Source organism: Chaetura pelagica, unplaced genomic scaffold (genome assembly GCF_000747805.2).
Source record: "Chaetura pelagica isolate M959 unplaced genomic scaffold, ChaPel_1.0 scaffold438, whole genome shotgun sequence".
NCBI classification, from domain to species: domain Eukaryota; kingdom Metazoa; phylum Chordata; class Aves; order Apodiformes; family Apodidae; genus Chaetura; species Chaetura pelagica.
The window spans coordinates 923,906-939,170 of NW_009954113.1; the positions used below are offsets into that span (position 1 = coordinate 923,906).

General features: G+C 52.1%; 1 protein-coding gene across 1 annotated transcript in view; it reads right to left on the reverse strand.

Annotated features, from left to right (window-relative positions):
* Nucleotides 1–15,265, reverse strand: part of PRKCB (protein kinase C, beta) — a 56,301-nt gene that overhangs the window by 26,206 nt on the left and 14,830 nt on the right. Inside the window, 6 exon segments of the mRNA XM_010002599.1 lie at nt 464–637; nt 4,363–4,509; nt 8,086–8,182; nt 9,175–9,235; nt 9,238–9,302; nt 9,686–9,842. Coding sequence (XP_010000901.1) covers nt 464–637; nt 4,363–4,509; nt 8,086–8,182; nt 9,175–9,235; nt 9,238–9,302; nt 9,686–9,842 — 701 coding nt within the window.

Consider the following 15,265-nt stretch of genomic DNA (forward strand, 5'->3'; position numbering starts at 1 on the left):
AGGCCCCGTCCCCCTCCCCCGATTTGGATTTGCACAAACTGAATTTACTGTGTTTTTGGTTAGGTTTCACCCTAAGGTTTTTGATCACAAGGATGAAGCCTGAGAAAAAGTGCAGCACTTTGCTGTCAGATCCTAAGGGACATGGTGGGGCAGGGGGCACCGAGGGGTGGGGAAATCATGTCCAAGGCCACCAACAGCTCCCTGGTGAAAAACCTCAGGGCTGTAGATACTGTATGTGACCACCTCCAGTTTCACACACACATGGTCTGGTCATGGGGGTACTTGTGCAAGCAAATGTGACAAGTTGTGAGGATGCCAAGGCAGGACAAAACAGGGCTCCTTTTGCACGTGTAGTGATGTCTATCCAGAAAAGAAACATGAATAAAAGCCAAGGTATGTTTTAGAGAAGCTAAAATAGGTGACCAGGGCACCCTGCAGCCCTCCAAAGGGCACCAGCACTTACCATTGTCTGGAAGCAGGAGTGGAGCTGGGTCAGGAATGGAGGCTTCCCAGAGAGGGCCAGGACACGTTTCTCAACCATGGTGCATTCTACATCATCGTCCTGGATAACCACGTCCTTCTTCAAGATCTTGACAGCGTAGAGCTCGTCCGTGCCCTTCCTCTCTGCCAGCATCACCTGCACCAGGGAGACACAGCAGGATAAAGGAAAACAGGGATCTGCAATGCTTCTAGCTTGGCATGGGCAAAAGTTAAAAATAACAGCTTGCTTATAGTCCTGTGGTTCCCTTGTAACTCTGAAGAGAGATTCAGATGCCACATGACACAGAAAGCTACCAGTGGTATTACCCACAAGTAATGGATCTACTTCCTCACCACCTCATCACCTTGAGGAACCCAGTCCAAGGCTGATGTCTGAGCCTCAGAAGAATCCATCCAACCTCCCATTTGAAACCAGATTATTTTCGGACTATTTATTACAAGAATTGGAATGTGCTGCTGCTGGTGGTGCCCATTTCCCACATTAATCCCACCAGCCCCAGTGAGGATCCCTGAACCGTTCCACCACGTTCCACCAGGGTAAACTGCTCCTCAGGCTGCTGGCAAAATAAACAGGCTGAAACCACACTTTGCCTCCCATTTTCCCTCCTTGCACTCTCTCATCACTTTACATCCGAGCACTCAGTGGAAATAAATTGCTTTCCATTTGAAAGAGTCTGCAGAAATCCTCCAGTCACATCAGGAGCAGGAGTTCGGATGGTTTGGAAATAAATTACAAGAAGTCAACATCAATAGGGTGGAACTGAAATGCACTTCAGACTCTAACAGACTGGCAGAGGAAATGCAAGCGGGTCTCACAGAAGACTTCTGAGACACGAAGGGCAGCAGAATTAACCCTCCTGTCAGCCCCAGGCAGATGACATGGGGCTGGAACTCCCCACTGCAACATTCTCAGCTGCCCCCAGAGCCTTGAGCCCCCTGGGGCAGTGGGGCAGAGCCTGGACCAGGGCTCAGCAGCCCCTTGAAGGGTTGGGGACAGGGCAGAGTGGTGTGCCAGCCCCGGGGCAGCAAGGCAGGGGACAAGCCTGAGGATGGGGAACAAGGCAAGGGACACAGCCCAAGGACAGGGGCAGGGATGGCACTTTTGACCATAGTTGCTGTGGCTGGTCCCTGTGCTGGGCTGCAGTGCTGGACAGCCCAGCTGTCCCTGACACTGCTGGTTGGGATGAGCTGGGAAAGTGCTGAGTGGTGTGGAGATCCACTGACACCGACATTTTCATCAGCAGGGCCTGGGCTTCAGCAAAAGCCAGTAAAGAAAAAGATTGTGACCCTCTGCACACACAGAGATTCAGCCCTGGGCACGTACCCAGTAGCCTGGTAAGGCCTGACCAGAGCAGGGCACAACACACATGGTGCTGGAGGAGGCAGTGGGCACCCAAACCTCCCTGTGTGTCCAGGAGCCTCTGCACAACTCGGCAAGTCTGAGACCACATCTCTGCTCCAGTGCTCCACACTACCAGCCCTTCAGCCACGTTTCACACCCAGAGCATTTTACAGCTTGAAGATAATCACAGGCCATGGAAATGGGCTCCCACTGCACCCTCACCCAGAGCTGCACAGCCAAAAGAACCAGCCCCGCTCAGAAAAACACCACAAAACCCCCAGAAAAGACTGGCAGCTTGATAGCACAGCAGATTGATCAGCTGCAAAAATACGAGCAAGCCACGTAACTTCACTTCCCTCTATTTATATTGCAGAGAAGCACACCCAGGGCTGTGCCAAGCGCCGCCTGCTCCAGCCAGGAACGTCTCCCTCCCCTGCCAGCCCAGCCCTGGCTCTGGTGCAGCTCCCGGAGCTCCCATGTACCCAGGCCAGGCTGGGTGGCAGTGGGGGCAGCCCAGGAGACCCGAAAGCACCAAGGAGGACCAAGGGTGACCCTGTGTCCTTGGGCTGGATATGCTGAGCTGGGATCACACACACCCAAGTCCCTGCCCTGACTTATTTCCCAAACCAGAGCCATTCTCCATCCCTCCGTGAGGACCTCCAGCTGCCAGCTCACTCTCTGCAAAGTAAACTGCATAATTATTATTTAATTTTTTTGCATAAAAAAGCCAGCATTTAACTTCATTTATTCCTGCAATATAGAGTATTTCTTTGGGAATGCTCCAGCACAGTAACTGGAGATACCTTGATGCTGAATGGAGAGAAAGCAAGTTCATTAAACTCCACCGAGGTACTGATCCTGGACAGCTGGAGTGGTGAGCAGCAAACCTGAGCTACTGGTGCCAAAGGGTCAATGAGATTCACTAAAACATGGACCTGGGTGGAGGAGGCTGCAGCACAGGCCAAGCAGGCAGTGCCAGCCCTGGAGAAGGACATTGCTGCCACCAGCACAGCAAGGGCAGGACGCTGCCAGAGCTGGGGAGAGGGGCTCCCCACCAGCCCAGCACCCTCACAGCACAGATCCACACTCCTCTGCTCCTCTGAGACACGTGGCACCTCGGGCACAGCACGGATCCACGCTCCTCTGTCCTTCTGAAACACCCAGCACCCCGTGCCAGCGCAGAGCGGGCACCGCCGTGATGCTCCCGCGCCGCGGGACGGGCAGGGGGATGTTGGTGAGAGGGGCTGTGCAAGGCACAGGCACACGTGAGGGTGAGGCTGCATCGCACCAGAGAAACCAACGTGCTGTTTTAATAAGCCCTAATTAGCATATTTATAACATTCTGTTCCAGGGAACAGTTTCTGTCACACATTCCCTTATATAAGCCGCGATGCCGACTGAAGAGTTTGCTAATGTTTCTCAAATTAAAGGAAAGAAGGGGGGGACGAAAACCACAACTACACAGGTTCCAGATGCCAGGCACAGACTTCAGAAGGGATTAATTAGCTGTTGGGAGGGAGAGAAAAAGGGGCAAAATCAATGCGGAGACCAGGATGTGTATATGTGAGTGAGTGACAGCATCTCAGGCTGTCCTGCTCCCTGAGCTGTCAACCCCCAGCAAAGAGGGAAACCATCAAGCACTGGCAGCCCCCTCCCCACAGCACCACTGCCAGGGCACCACGGCCTGATGCCAGGGACCAGCAGGGACTCCCTGTTCTCCTCCTGTTCAGATGTTTCAGTGGATCTCTAAGCTCTTCACCTCCAGAAAGGAAATAAACATCCATACCCAGAGAGGCTGGGACTGCCCTGAGCTCTAATACTAGTGATAAAGGGCTGGAGGAGGGACAAGGGACCAGCTGGGAGAGGTGGGTTTGCCCCTTGGCTCTGCAGGTGATGGGTGAGCACTTCTTTCCTGGCATCCCCTGCTTGCCTCTGCCACCGACCTGAGAGCTGTGCCCGAAAGCAGAGCAATAGTCTCTGCAATTAAGGCAAGTCATTAATCAGACTGGCATCAAGCCATCACCAACAGCAGCAACACCCAGAGCAGCCCAACCTCCTGCCTGAGAAGCCTGAGCAGCCACCCGAAGACTGGCATTTCCAATGGAAATCATGACAAAGATGGCAAGACCCCAAGAAAATGAAGGCTCCAAGTCACATAATTACTAGAAGAATGAAATTCTGTTACCACTCCTAGCTGGTCTGGAAAGTTAATTAAAATGCTCATGTATATTTGCAATTATCAGAGAAAAAAAAAGGCCAAATAAAATAAGAGCTTTAAAGACACATCCTGCTTCCCAAAAATGTGTCTGATTTTTGTGACCCCTCAGGTCTTTACCACTGTGACACAGCAGTCTCACAGTCCCCAGGGGAGACAACAAACTGGGCTCCCATTACTGTGACACCAGTGCTCCCAGCAGGGCAAGGACAGGTCATGCTGGAGTGGCCACGTGGCCACAGCTCAGAGATGTCAGAAACACAAGTGTTAAACACAAAGTGCACAGGGACACTGAGTACCAGACCTTCCCAAAGCTTCCTTTTCCCAACACCATCAGGAAATTGAAATCCGAAAGTTTCATCCGATCTCTGCTCCCATTGTTGTCGAATTTGGAAATGGCATTTGTTGTCTTCTCATCTGCAGCCTTGGACCCGGTTCCAATCTTGGCTCTCTGCAAAGATGGAGAGGGAATAGGGGGAAAAGAGAAACATTTCCTGAGAACAGTGTGGAGAAAGGTCATTATAAAAACAGGGAGTGCTCCTGAAATCCCTGCTCTTTTCCAGGTCAAACCCTACCCTGGAATCTTTTCCATAAGTGTGACAGGGACAGCACCAAGGAGGGCACTGGGGACATTACCAGCCTCAACACATGGCACTGCTTGGCTGGTTCCCAGTTGATCCATGTGAGAACAACTGGGAACCACATCTGCCCATGACCCCTGTCCCCGCAGCCAGTGGGACACAGCAGCCAGCACTGGGTCATCCCAAGTATAGGACAGAGCCTTAAACAAGCTTATTTTTCCTCCAAGCTGGCACCTGTCTCACCTCAGCAGAAAAGGATGGCTGGATATAAAGATGTTAAGGTAAAACACAGGACTTTTCATCCAGCTTCACCTCGGTCACTGATCCTGGAGGGAATCCCAGTCCTGTGCAGGCTCAGGCTGTGCCTGGAGCTGCAGACCCAGCACCGTGTGCTCCTCCTGCCTCCCCCACCCTCTCCAGCTGCTGCAACCACAATTGCTCATTAGGGAGCATCACAACCCCCCCCCCATTTTAAAACACAATCTCAGCACCTCCTCCTTGGCCATGGGGCTCTCTAATGTGCTGAACCACCGTTGGCAAAAGCTCTCTCACAATTTATTCCATTTGATTTTTTAGAAATCTGCGACAGTGTAAGGTCTGCACTGAGCTCAGCCGAGCATGAAATTCCATTAACCCGATTCCAGCAGTTCAATTTGCCTGCTGCTCACAGCTCCTCCAGATAGGAGCCTCACAAGTAATCTCCAAACCTCTGCTGCTGCTAATTGGTTCTTGCAAGGTTCTCCGTGCTGCAGAATTCTCCATTCAAGGTCACCTGCAGCACCTACAAACACTGGAAAAACTCCTGCACCGAACATTGAAGGAAGGGCCTCCTGCCTTTGGTGCTCTCCCCACCATGAGGAGCTCCACCAGCCACCCTGTGGCACACCAAGGGTGAAACAACAGCTGTACCACACTGCTCAGTGTAACAACCTTCCAAACCCTACTCAAGTAAAAAACAAGATCATCTCCAGTTGAAGGTGCCTCAGGCACTCAACACTTGACCCTTTGCCATCCGTGAAGCAAAAGCCTTTAGCTGAAGGCTGCTCACTGCACTTGGCCAAACAGGGATCCAAAGGCAGGCAGCTGAACCAGAGCAGCCTCCAGGAAGCAGCTCTATGTTGTGCAACTGCCTTCAACAGTCCTCACCCCTTGTATCTCAGAGCCATCTTCAAAAGAAAGATGTACTTATCAGCAGGCAAAATAGTCATATTCTGTGAAAGCCTCTCAAATACCCCATCAGGGCTGAAAAACAATCCTGTCAGATCAGATTTAACACTAAAATAACCTCTGTGAAAACGAGCTGTAATGAAACTCCCAGGCAATGTTGGGCTCCCATGACATGTCACCCCAGAGCACATCTCTGCACTTGAGATGAGCCCACGTCCTGCCCACCTGCAGCCCAGCAGCACCAGGGCTGCCCACGGGACTGCCTGAACCTTCCCAGCCTGAGCAGAGCGGGAAAGAGCAACGTGAGCAGGGGGGAAGGAAGAGGATTTTCCTTTGCTCCATCCCAGCAGGCACCCAGGTGAGCACCTGGCACCCAAATGTGACTCCAGGTCCCTCCTGCTGCCTGCAGCTGCTCCTGAGCCTGTGTCTGGAGAGGGGCTGCTTCAGCCACCACCAGCCTTGCACTTGACCTGCATCTGCAGCATCACAGGGTGTTGACAGGAGACAAGAGAAGAACACACCCCCCCCACCATTTCCCTGATAGAACGGGCTCAGCATGAGGCTTGCCCAGGAAGGGGAAAGTCTTTCCAGAAAAGAGCCTGAAAATAAGAGTCAGGGAGATGTCAGGATCATCCCCCTGACTGAAGTGCCTTGGTTTTGCTATCCAGTGTGTCCACCGTGTCTCTGGGTACAAAAGACTTTGAGCCTGTTTTTATTACACTCCTAACAATCAAACAATCTTGAGACCTCTTCAAAGTTTACAGCTGGAACGTGCCAAACAGTGCTCAGTACTTTTTTTTTTTTTTTAAAGCACTTGACCTTTGTTATCCAGCCCCATTTGTCACAGTTAATTCACTACATGTGAATGTGTGCAACAGCAGCTGATGCCCACACCTAGCAAGCTGTCCCAGCACGTGGCTGGGAAGGGCTGAGCAGGGCAGGAGGTGCAGTGCAGGGCTTCACGCTGGGCTTTTGGCTCAGGACACTTTCTTGTCAGGCCCAGGAGGTGCCCGAGGTGCCCAGGGGGCTGGAGCAGGGGATGGCACCAGGGGCCCCAGGAAGGGGCTTTGCTCCAGCCAGCAGCTGTGCCAGCACCCCTGTGTCTCCTCAGCACTGCCCAGGCTGGCACCTCAGCTCCTCCAGCACGGGCACAACTCAGCTGCACTCCAAGCACAAACCTGTCACACACGTCTTGACTTCGCTGTATTGATTTGTGCTGCTGAGGAGCTGGCAGGATCAAGCAGCACTAATGCAGACAGACAGGAGGGTTCTTTCTAGTCCTTGTCATGTGAAATACCATGACAGCACCCTGGCTGCTCCACCTCCAGCAGGTTCCATGGCTCAGCTGGCCAGGGAACCACGTGAGACTGAGAAAGAGAGGAGAAATAGGAACCAGCTCTCCAGATGCACCAGTATGGCTCATGTCTCCAGAGGTACCAGGTTCACTCTCAGGGCTGTGGGAAGATGTCAGCTCTACTGAAAGATGGCAAAGACCTATTAAATCATTCTGGCAAGACCTTTCATGGCTTATTAAGTAGCAAATTTGAACATAAAAGTCACTTATATGACTTTCTTCCTGTTAAATGCTATCTTGCCCTGGCACAGAGATCTCACCAGCTTCAGTTCACCTCTGTGCAGATCCTTGGTGACACCACCACATGCTGTGCCACCTCACAGGGCATCTAAGGGCTAAGAAAGGGTTTCTTTCTGAGATTAGCTCCAAATCCAATTATACTAATATCTTAATTGATCTTAATTAATTCTATTAATTCATACCCAGCAGTATGACAGAAAACACAGACAAACAAATCCTATTATATGGCACCTCAGAATGTGGGTAGAACTGCTGTCCCAGCAATGTGCTGGCACCAGGAGACATCCTGGGACAGCCAGGACTTTTGTCCCTCTTTCATCAGAAAATAGTGCTGAAAATACATTAAATGAAGTATCTCCTTATTTATCTACACTACACTCATTTTGGCAAACACAATCTTCTTCACAAACTCATTTTGGCAGCCCTAACAGAAAGACAAAGGGGGTGTGAAGCAAGGCAATGGAAAGGGGGATGTTCACTCTGCTGCTTTCTTGCAGTAAGGAACAACTTCCTAAAAATAATGGGATTTCAGACTCTTTCCTGGGTGGGGAGAGGGAGGAGTGATGGGCTGTACCCTGCTCCACATTCCCTGTGCTGCTGGGAAAGAGCTGGTGGGGAAAGCCTTTCCCAAGGGCATGTTGGGCAGCAAGGAGAACCCCCAAGACCCCAGGAAAAATCCTTTCACCTCAAATTTCTGCCTCAGTTCCTCGTTTCCTTCTTCTCCCTCGGGAGGCACCGGGACGTTGAAATACTCCCCTTCCTCCTGGCTCAGCAGCTTAAACCTGGAGGGGCACAGTAAGAACATGAGGTCAGGGTGGCAGGCAGGACACGGGGACAGCACGTGCTGCCCAGCCCTCCTAATTCTTCCTGCTCTCTGCTTCCAGTGAGCCCCGTGCAGCTTCCGTGGGGAACTGGCAGGGTTTGGAGCGTTTGCTCAACTGACAAAATGCAAATTAAGAGCTTGCAGGGCTTGGTTTCCACCAGACACACAATATCTGTTCCCAGTTATTACACCTGACACAGGAGGTAACGCAGCTCCCGGGCACCCCCGGCTGGGGGGGGGAAAGAAAGAAAAAAGAAAGAAAAAAGGAGACTGGGCAGCAGGTGTCCTGCTGGGGATGGAAATGGACATGGAGAGACCATCCAGTGGGGGTGTCACAGACCCACCCTGCAAACCCTCCCGGGGTAAGGAGGGATGCTGAGTGCCCACCTGGGTGTGTTCCCGGTGTGAGCCCTGCCCCCCAGGCTGGGGGGCTGTCCCTGCCACAGGGGCAGCACAAAGTGTCCCCAGCCCAGCCTGGCTCCCCTGCACGCCTGGCAAAGCCACGCTGCCCCCTCAGGATGGAAGCTAAGGGAATCCAACCAGAAAATGCTGGAAAATGCTTGTCCTGGCAGGTGACGGTGTCTCCTCCTGAAGCCTCTGCAGGGAAAGGCTGTGGGAGCACCAGGAGTGCTGGGCAGAGCAGCCAGGGCTGCCTGTGTCCCTGGCAGGGAAAGGTCCCAGAGCACCAAGCAACCCTGCAGGGGGCAGGAGGATACAGGGGAGGTGAGGCAAGGACAGCCCTGTCCCCAGGGCCACCCCACAGCCCTGCAGGGCACCATTCCCACCCATCAGAGAGGTGGAGCAGACCCTGACATGGGAGCCGGGCTGGCTGGGGGCCCTTGAGCAGGGGGATGCTGGCAAAGAACAAGGGCTGCCACACCTCCCATCGCACACAGAGGGACCAGCACTGCTTTGTGCACACAGCATCTGTAAAACAATGGCAAGTCTCACCATCCATCGACTCCTGACTTCTGCAGCTCCGAAATCCCAAAGGACAAGGAGCTCAAAAAAAGCTGGTCAGGTCCCAGTCCCAAATCTCCACTGACAACCGCCTGTCTTTGTCTGCCTCTTTCAGTTGGCTGGGAGAGAGGAAGGAAAAAGGGAAGGTTTTATTGTGGAAGCCACTGCTGCACCACCCTGCCCCTCCACACTCTGTAAGAACATGGATGCAAAACGAAGGGAAGGTCTTCAACGACCACTCAGCTCTCTAATATTTAATTTCCCAACCACATCCATTTCAAAGGGAGGACAGAGTCCCTGCCCTCAAACACTCAGCTTTGACCAGGGGTCAGGGCAGAGGTTTGAGCATTTCTGAGTCACACTTGCAGGACTGAAAATAATTATTTCTCAGTTCAATCAGCTTATTGTCTCTGAATAATTAAATCAGACCAAATAAATTCACACTAATTCTTAGGGGTGAGAAAAATGAGTTTCCAAGTTTAAACGTTTTTCTTGTACTTACAATTTAAATGTCTCATTCCACTCAGGATTCAGGGAGCACTTGATAGTTTTGGTCTTCTGTTTGCTTTCATTTTTGGGGTCAGGGATTAGTTTAAGCTTCACGTAGGGATCTGACAAGCCATTCGGATCCATAGGAACTAGGTTTTTAGCATCTCTTACTGGGGAAGAGGAATAGGAATAAAATCAGGTTTTAAATTATAAAAATACCCCAACAATTGACAACTTCCCTGTGTGCCAAGAGTAAGTGTGAAAGGAGTGATTAAAACCAGAATTAAAACTGAATACATGCAGACATGGACATTGCATGAGGAAAGACAAACATTTATCAGTGCAAAGCAAACACAGCTCTAAGGGACCAGGAATGCTGAGGGATCGACTCCAGAGACTATTTTCACTTCCTGATAGGATGATTTGCTGTTTGCTCTCAGTTTTAAACAGTTTAAAGCTGCTTTCTTTCCTCCTGCACCTTGGGAAGCAGAACTGTGCTGATCTGCATCTTTCTGTCATGAGCAGCAGGAGCACAGGGATGGTGCTTCCCAGGGATGGTGCTTCCCAGGGATGGTGCTTCCCAGGGATGGTGCTTCCCAGGGAGGGCAGGAATAGCCCCAGAACAGCCACAAACAGGGGACAGCAGTGCCAGAAAGCACCAGCACAATGGCTGAACTCTCCTCTGGGTCCCCTCGGGACCAGGGGAGGCCACCAGGAACCATGCAGGCTCAGCAGCATCACCCCAGCTCCAGGAGCTGAAGCATCTCCTGGGGGAGCAGGAGCCCAACAAAGAGCAGGGGAGGGGAGAACAAATCTGTGGGTGACCTGGACTTCTTGTAATTGGATGCAGCTTTGACAGATGAAATACAATCAGGGTGATCTCAGTCTATTTCCCTAGATTAAGTCAAAGAGGGTTTGTCTTCTGGGAGAAAGGTCTTATCTTCCCTCAGCCTGAGCAAAGGGATCAGAGATAAGGTCTGATGGGACATGATGCAGCACAGCCACAACCAGGGGAAAAGCTGCCTGCAAGGAAGCCCAGAGCAGAAACTCCCCTTTGTGGCATGTTTGGAACAGGGAACACAGTGCTGTCTGAAATCCCCTCAGATCACACCAGCAGCTCTGCTGTGAGGTTCATTGGGGTGCAGCTTCACCCCTGTATCCTGAGGAGGAGAGGAGGGTCAGCAGGAGGCACAGGCAGGAACTCTCAGCAGTGCCAGGGCTGGGAGGGCACAGACCCCACGTGTGGTACCTGCTCTGCAACAAACCCATCAAGGAACACACACAGCCCTGGGGCCCAGCTCAGCAGCTCCTTCCACCTGTAACCACTTGCCATGACACCAGCAGCATGACTTCATTTCTATAATGTCCTGACAACTGCCCTCATGTGCCATTTAACAAATGAATAACTCTTTAGAAGAAGTCTGGACATGAATACCAGCTCTGTGCCCCTGGGGAGGCACAGGAGTTATTCTGTGGCTTCATTTGGACTCTCAGTCCAAATATTCTGCAGAAAGGTTTGTACCATCCAGGCAGAAAGGCTTGCAATCTGCTGGGGGGAATCTTTAAGAAATGAGTTTAATTTCCAAGGCCCCTGCCAAGGCTCTGAGCTGGCACAGCTGGGAACACCTTCCCCTCCCTCACCCCGGAGCAGAGGGGAGGATGATGTATTTTTTCATCACCCTTACAAGCTTTTATCTGAGCCTTTTTGATGAGGAAAAAAACAATCTTTATAATCATGTTATTGATTTAGAAAACACAAAAGTGCATTAGAAATAAGTGCCCCCAACAACTCTTCCCCCACCCTCCGAGGGCAGCAGCCACAGTGTGAGCAGCAGAAGGAACCCGGGGCTGGAAGGAGCTGCTGCCTCTTGGGACTCAGACCAGAGGGACAAGATGCAGAATTATGTCACACTGGCTCAACGCTCTGACTTTTCGTGTTTCACCATCCAAAAGGCCAGTGTAACATCCTCTGGGGACAAATGAAGAAGCCTTCATCATTTCTCAGGCCATTGTTCACTTCTTTAAGGAACAGGAAAAATAATTCCTGACCCTCATGGTCAATCAGTTTATGCCCTGAAGCATGAGATTTGATTACCTCATGTTATTATCTCAGCAGGCAGACCTAAATGTTTCATTAATGGGAATAATCTTATCTATTCATTTAAAAAAGCAAAATGCTTCTGCTCGACCTTAAGCAACTTCCTGACTTTTCAAGCAGAAATCAACACTTAAGTGAAAGAAAAATAAAGACCTCCAGAAGTGGAGCAGTGATAACCTCATGTTGGGAAAAATGTGCTCCTCTCCAACCTTTTACAGCATCTCTTTGACAGTTAAATTTCATGGGAAATAGTTTTACATCTGTCATATTCTGACAATTTTGTGCATCATTAAGAAGTAGTAGCATCATTATTAATAGTGATGAGTAAGAACATTACAAACCCATTTAAAGCATCTGGTTTAAAATCACTACAGTTGAGGAGCTGCCCTTGTTCAGGGTGGGGTCAGGATGAGGTGATGATACTCAGGGGGATTTCTTGGAGGAAAAGCCCCCCAATACCTGGGGCAGTGCTGGCCTGGGGACACTGCTCCCCTGCCATGGGAATGAGATGTCCCCCACTCTGCCTTGTAGGGCCAGGGCAGGGAGAACTGGTTGAATGATATTTCAATAATTTACCCTGCAAAATTTGCAGCAGTTTCCAAATGAATTATTCAGACAACACCTTCCAGGACTGTGTTTCACCTGAGGTAACACCAGCCCTGCAGCAGGCGAAGGGTACTGGTGTCCCATCAACAGCTCCCAGGGAAGGCAGATCACAGCCCCAGGTCTGCTCCCCTCCTCCCAGCCTGCCCCCCACCCCCCCAAGCCTCCCACCCAGGGCACAGGAGGGGCCACATGGAAGGGCTGCAGCTGCCCCATCACCTGCCTGGGGACACATGTCTGTTTGTGGCTGGTTCCCAGGTTTCCATGGGAAGGTTAGATCCATATGCTGGATAAATAAAGACCAGAAAGTTTTTTTGCTAAATATGCAGTGCCATATGGGGGCTCACTTTTATGTTAAAGAAAAAAGCCCACAATAAATCCCACTCCCACCCGCTCTCCACAACAGCTCACACTGGCTGCCAAATCCTTTACCTTCATCCCTGAGCAAGCAGGGCCAGAATTCTGCTTCCCATTGCCCAGCAGGGAACAACCCTTTGGAAAGCCCTGCTCACTGCAAGGAGAGGTTGGAGCTCAAGCACCTCAGCCCAGCCCCATCACCTCTCCTCAGCCCTGGCAGGTGGCAGTTCCCATCTCACACCTCTCGGGCAGGTGTGGGGAGGGGAAGGCTCCTGGGCTGACCTGCAGCCCTTCATCTTCCTCCCTCCAGCAGCTCACACCATCCCAGCCCGGAGCAGCCCCGTTCCAGAGCTCGGATTAACACCCTCGTGTGTTGCAACATTTAATTAATGCTCTGCAGAAGAATATATTTGCACATGCTTAGACAAGAGAAAAGGCACAGGACTCATTATGGCTGCACCTTCCTGGGCTGGTGATTATTAATTAACACACCTCCAGTTCGTTTATCTAATCACAGCATAATTGGTTTCAGTTTTGGTCAATGTTTTACTTCATCAGCTCAGCAAACAGCAAGGCTCTGGTCCTGGCAGCCTCTGCCAATGCTGCTGGCACACGGGGGGCACCAGCTGCACCCTGAGCTGCTGCCACGTCTCCACGGGCCCTAATGGGGGCCTTGGCTCCACAAGGGCCACCAGGGACATCAGGATATTACTGAGACTCCCAAGAAAGAGGAGGGAATCCAACAGCATCCCTGTGCTCCAGAAGCCCTTGCATAAGGACAGGGCACAGGCCCAAGTCACAAACTATGCTGAATATTCCCCATCTCCCCCACACACCCCGGAACTCTCAGCATCACCTGTGGGTGGTTTTTCTGCACTTCAGTCCCTGCAGACCACTGGTTCCCTAAGATAAACAGCAAACAGCCTGATGCCCAGCTCAGGGCAGGGAACTCCCACTGGGACATGCTGGCACATGACAGGACATGCCAACATGCACCAGGTTTTACAGATCCTGAGCCCCTTTGGGGAGGAGAAGCTGAGCCCATGGCAGCCCCAGCTGCTGGCTCCAGAGGATGCTCCAGGGAGCCAGTCCCTGTGCCCAGCACTGACTGCAAGGGTGCTTTATCATTATTGAAAACAACACCCTCAGCAAGCAGAGCTGCTGCCACAATCAGCATTCCCAGCCAGCTAGGTGGGGTTTTCCAGCCTCACACACTCACTCCCTGGGTCCAGTCTGTTCACTGCTTTTAACTCCAGCCAACCCAGATGCACTGAAATATTAGACACCCAAACACGTTTCTTCTGCTGCTCAAATCCATCCTGGCCCTCAGAAACACCCTGTATTTTGGAAATCACCTTTGGCTGGTGGATCTGCAAGCCCTGTCCCCAGTGCAGATCTGGGGGGCACATTCTCCCCAGCTTCATGGAGCTGATGGCACAAAAGTGCCATTTATTTGTCCACAAATAAAGCCACACATTTTTAATCCCTGGGAGCCCCAGTAAATCCCAGTGCTTCAGCAGCCTCCCACGGCAAAGCAGGGCTCTGACTGCAGCCACAAGGCTGCACCCACCATACAGTGACAGTCAATGAACAGCGTGGGAGCTGTCACAGAGCTGTCCTCAACAGAAGGACTCGTTACCAGCCCAGGTGGGAAGCTAATGAGCAAGGGCAGCTCTGCAGGTCCCTGCTGCTGCTCGGGGCACAGCCCTGCAGACGTGCGAAGCTGTAACCCCAGTCCTGGGTGTCTCCAGTTCATCCCCCTGCCCTGCTCAGCCTCCCAGGGCTGGTCCCCACTGCCCAGCCCCCCCGAGCGGGCAGGACAACGCTGCTGGGTAATGAAATGACACAGCAGATGGAAGAGAACCTCATGGAGAGCCAACCAGGGCTGTCCTGGGCACCTTCTGGGGATTTTGAGAAATCCGAGGGTTTGGCTACTGAATCCCAGTCCCTGCCCTCCCTGCCCGAAGCCTCCCCCTCCCCAAGGAACTGGTGCAGGTGCTCTGAGCTTCACCCTGGCTCTTCAGAACTCAGAATGGGTTTAAAAATACTGACATTTGGATCTTTCTAATGTTATTACTGTAATTTTTACAGTCCGTGTGTCCGGCAGCCCGTGCTGGGGGCAGGATCAGGCTGTGCCAGGCGCTGCACATCAGCCAGGCAGGTTCAGCCCCAGCTCCTCCTGCAGCCCCGGCCCTGGGGCTGCCCCGGGCACAGTTTGGGGACAGCAGCGCCCGGCAGAGACAGTCACAGTGTGAGTCCCTTCGGGAGGAACAGGCTCGCGTCGCCAAGAAGCAAACAAACAACAAAAAGTTAAAATGTCAGAGAGAGAAGAGACAAAACACACAGCTGTGTGTTCCAGGGCTGCATTGCCGTGCCCGTGCTGCCACCTGCAGGCACCGCGTCCTGCCCAGTGCCCGGGGACCTGCCCTGTGCCACGGGAAAGCCCTGCTGGGCTGCCCGGGCACCTGCTGCCACGGAGAGAACATCTTGCCCCACCAGCAGAACCTGTGCCGGGCGATCCATCCCCCCCCCCCG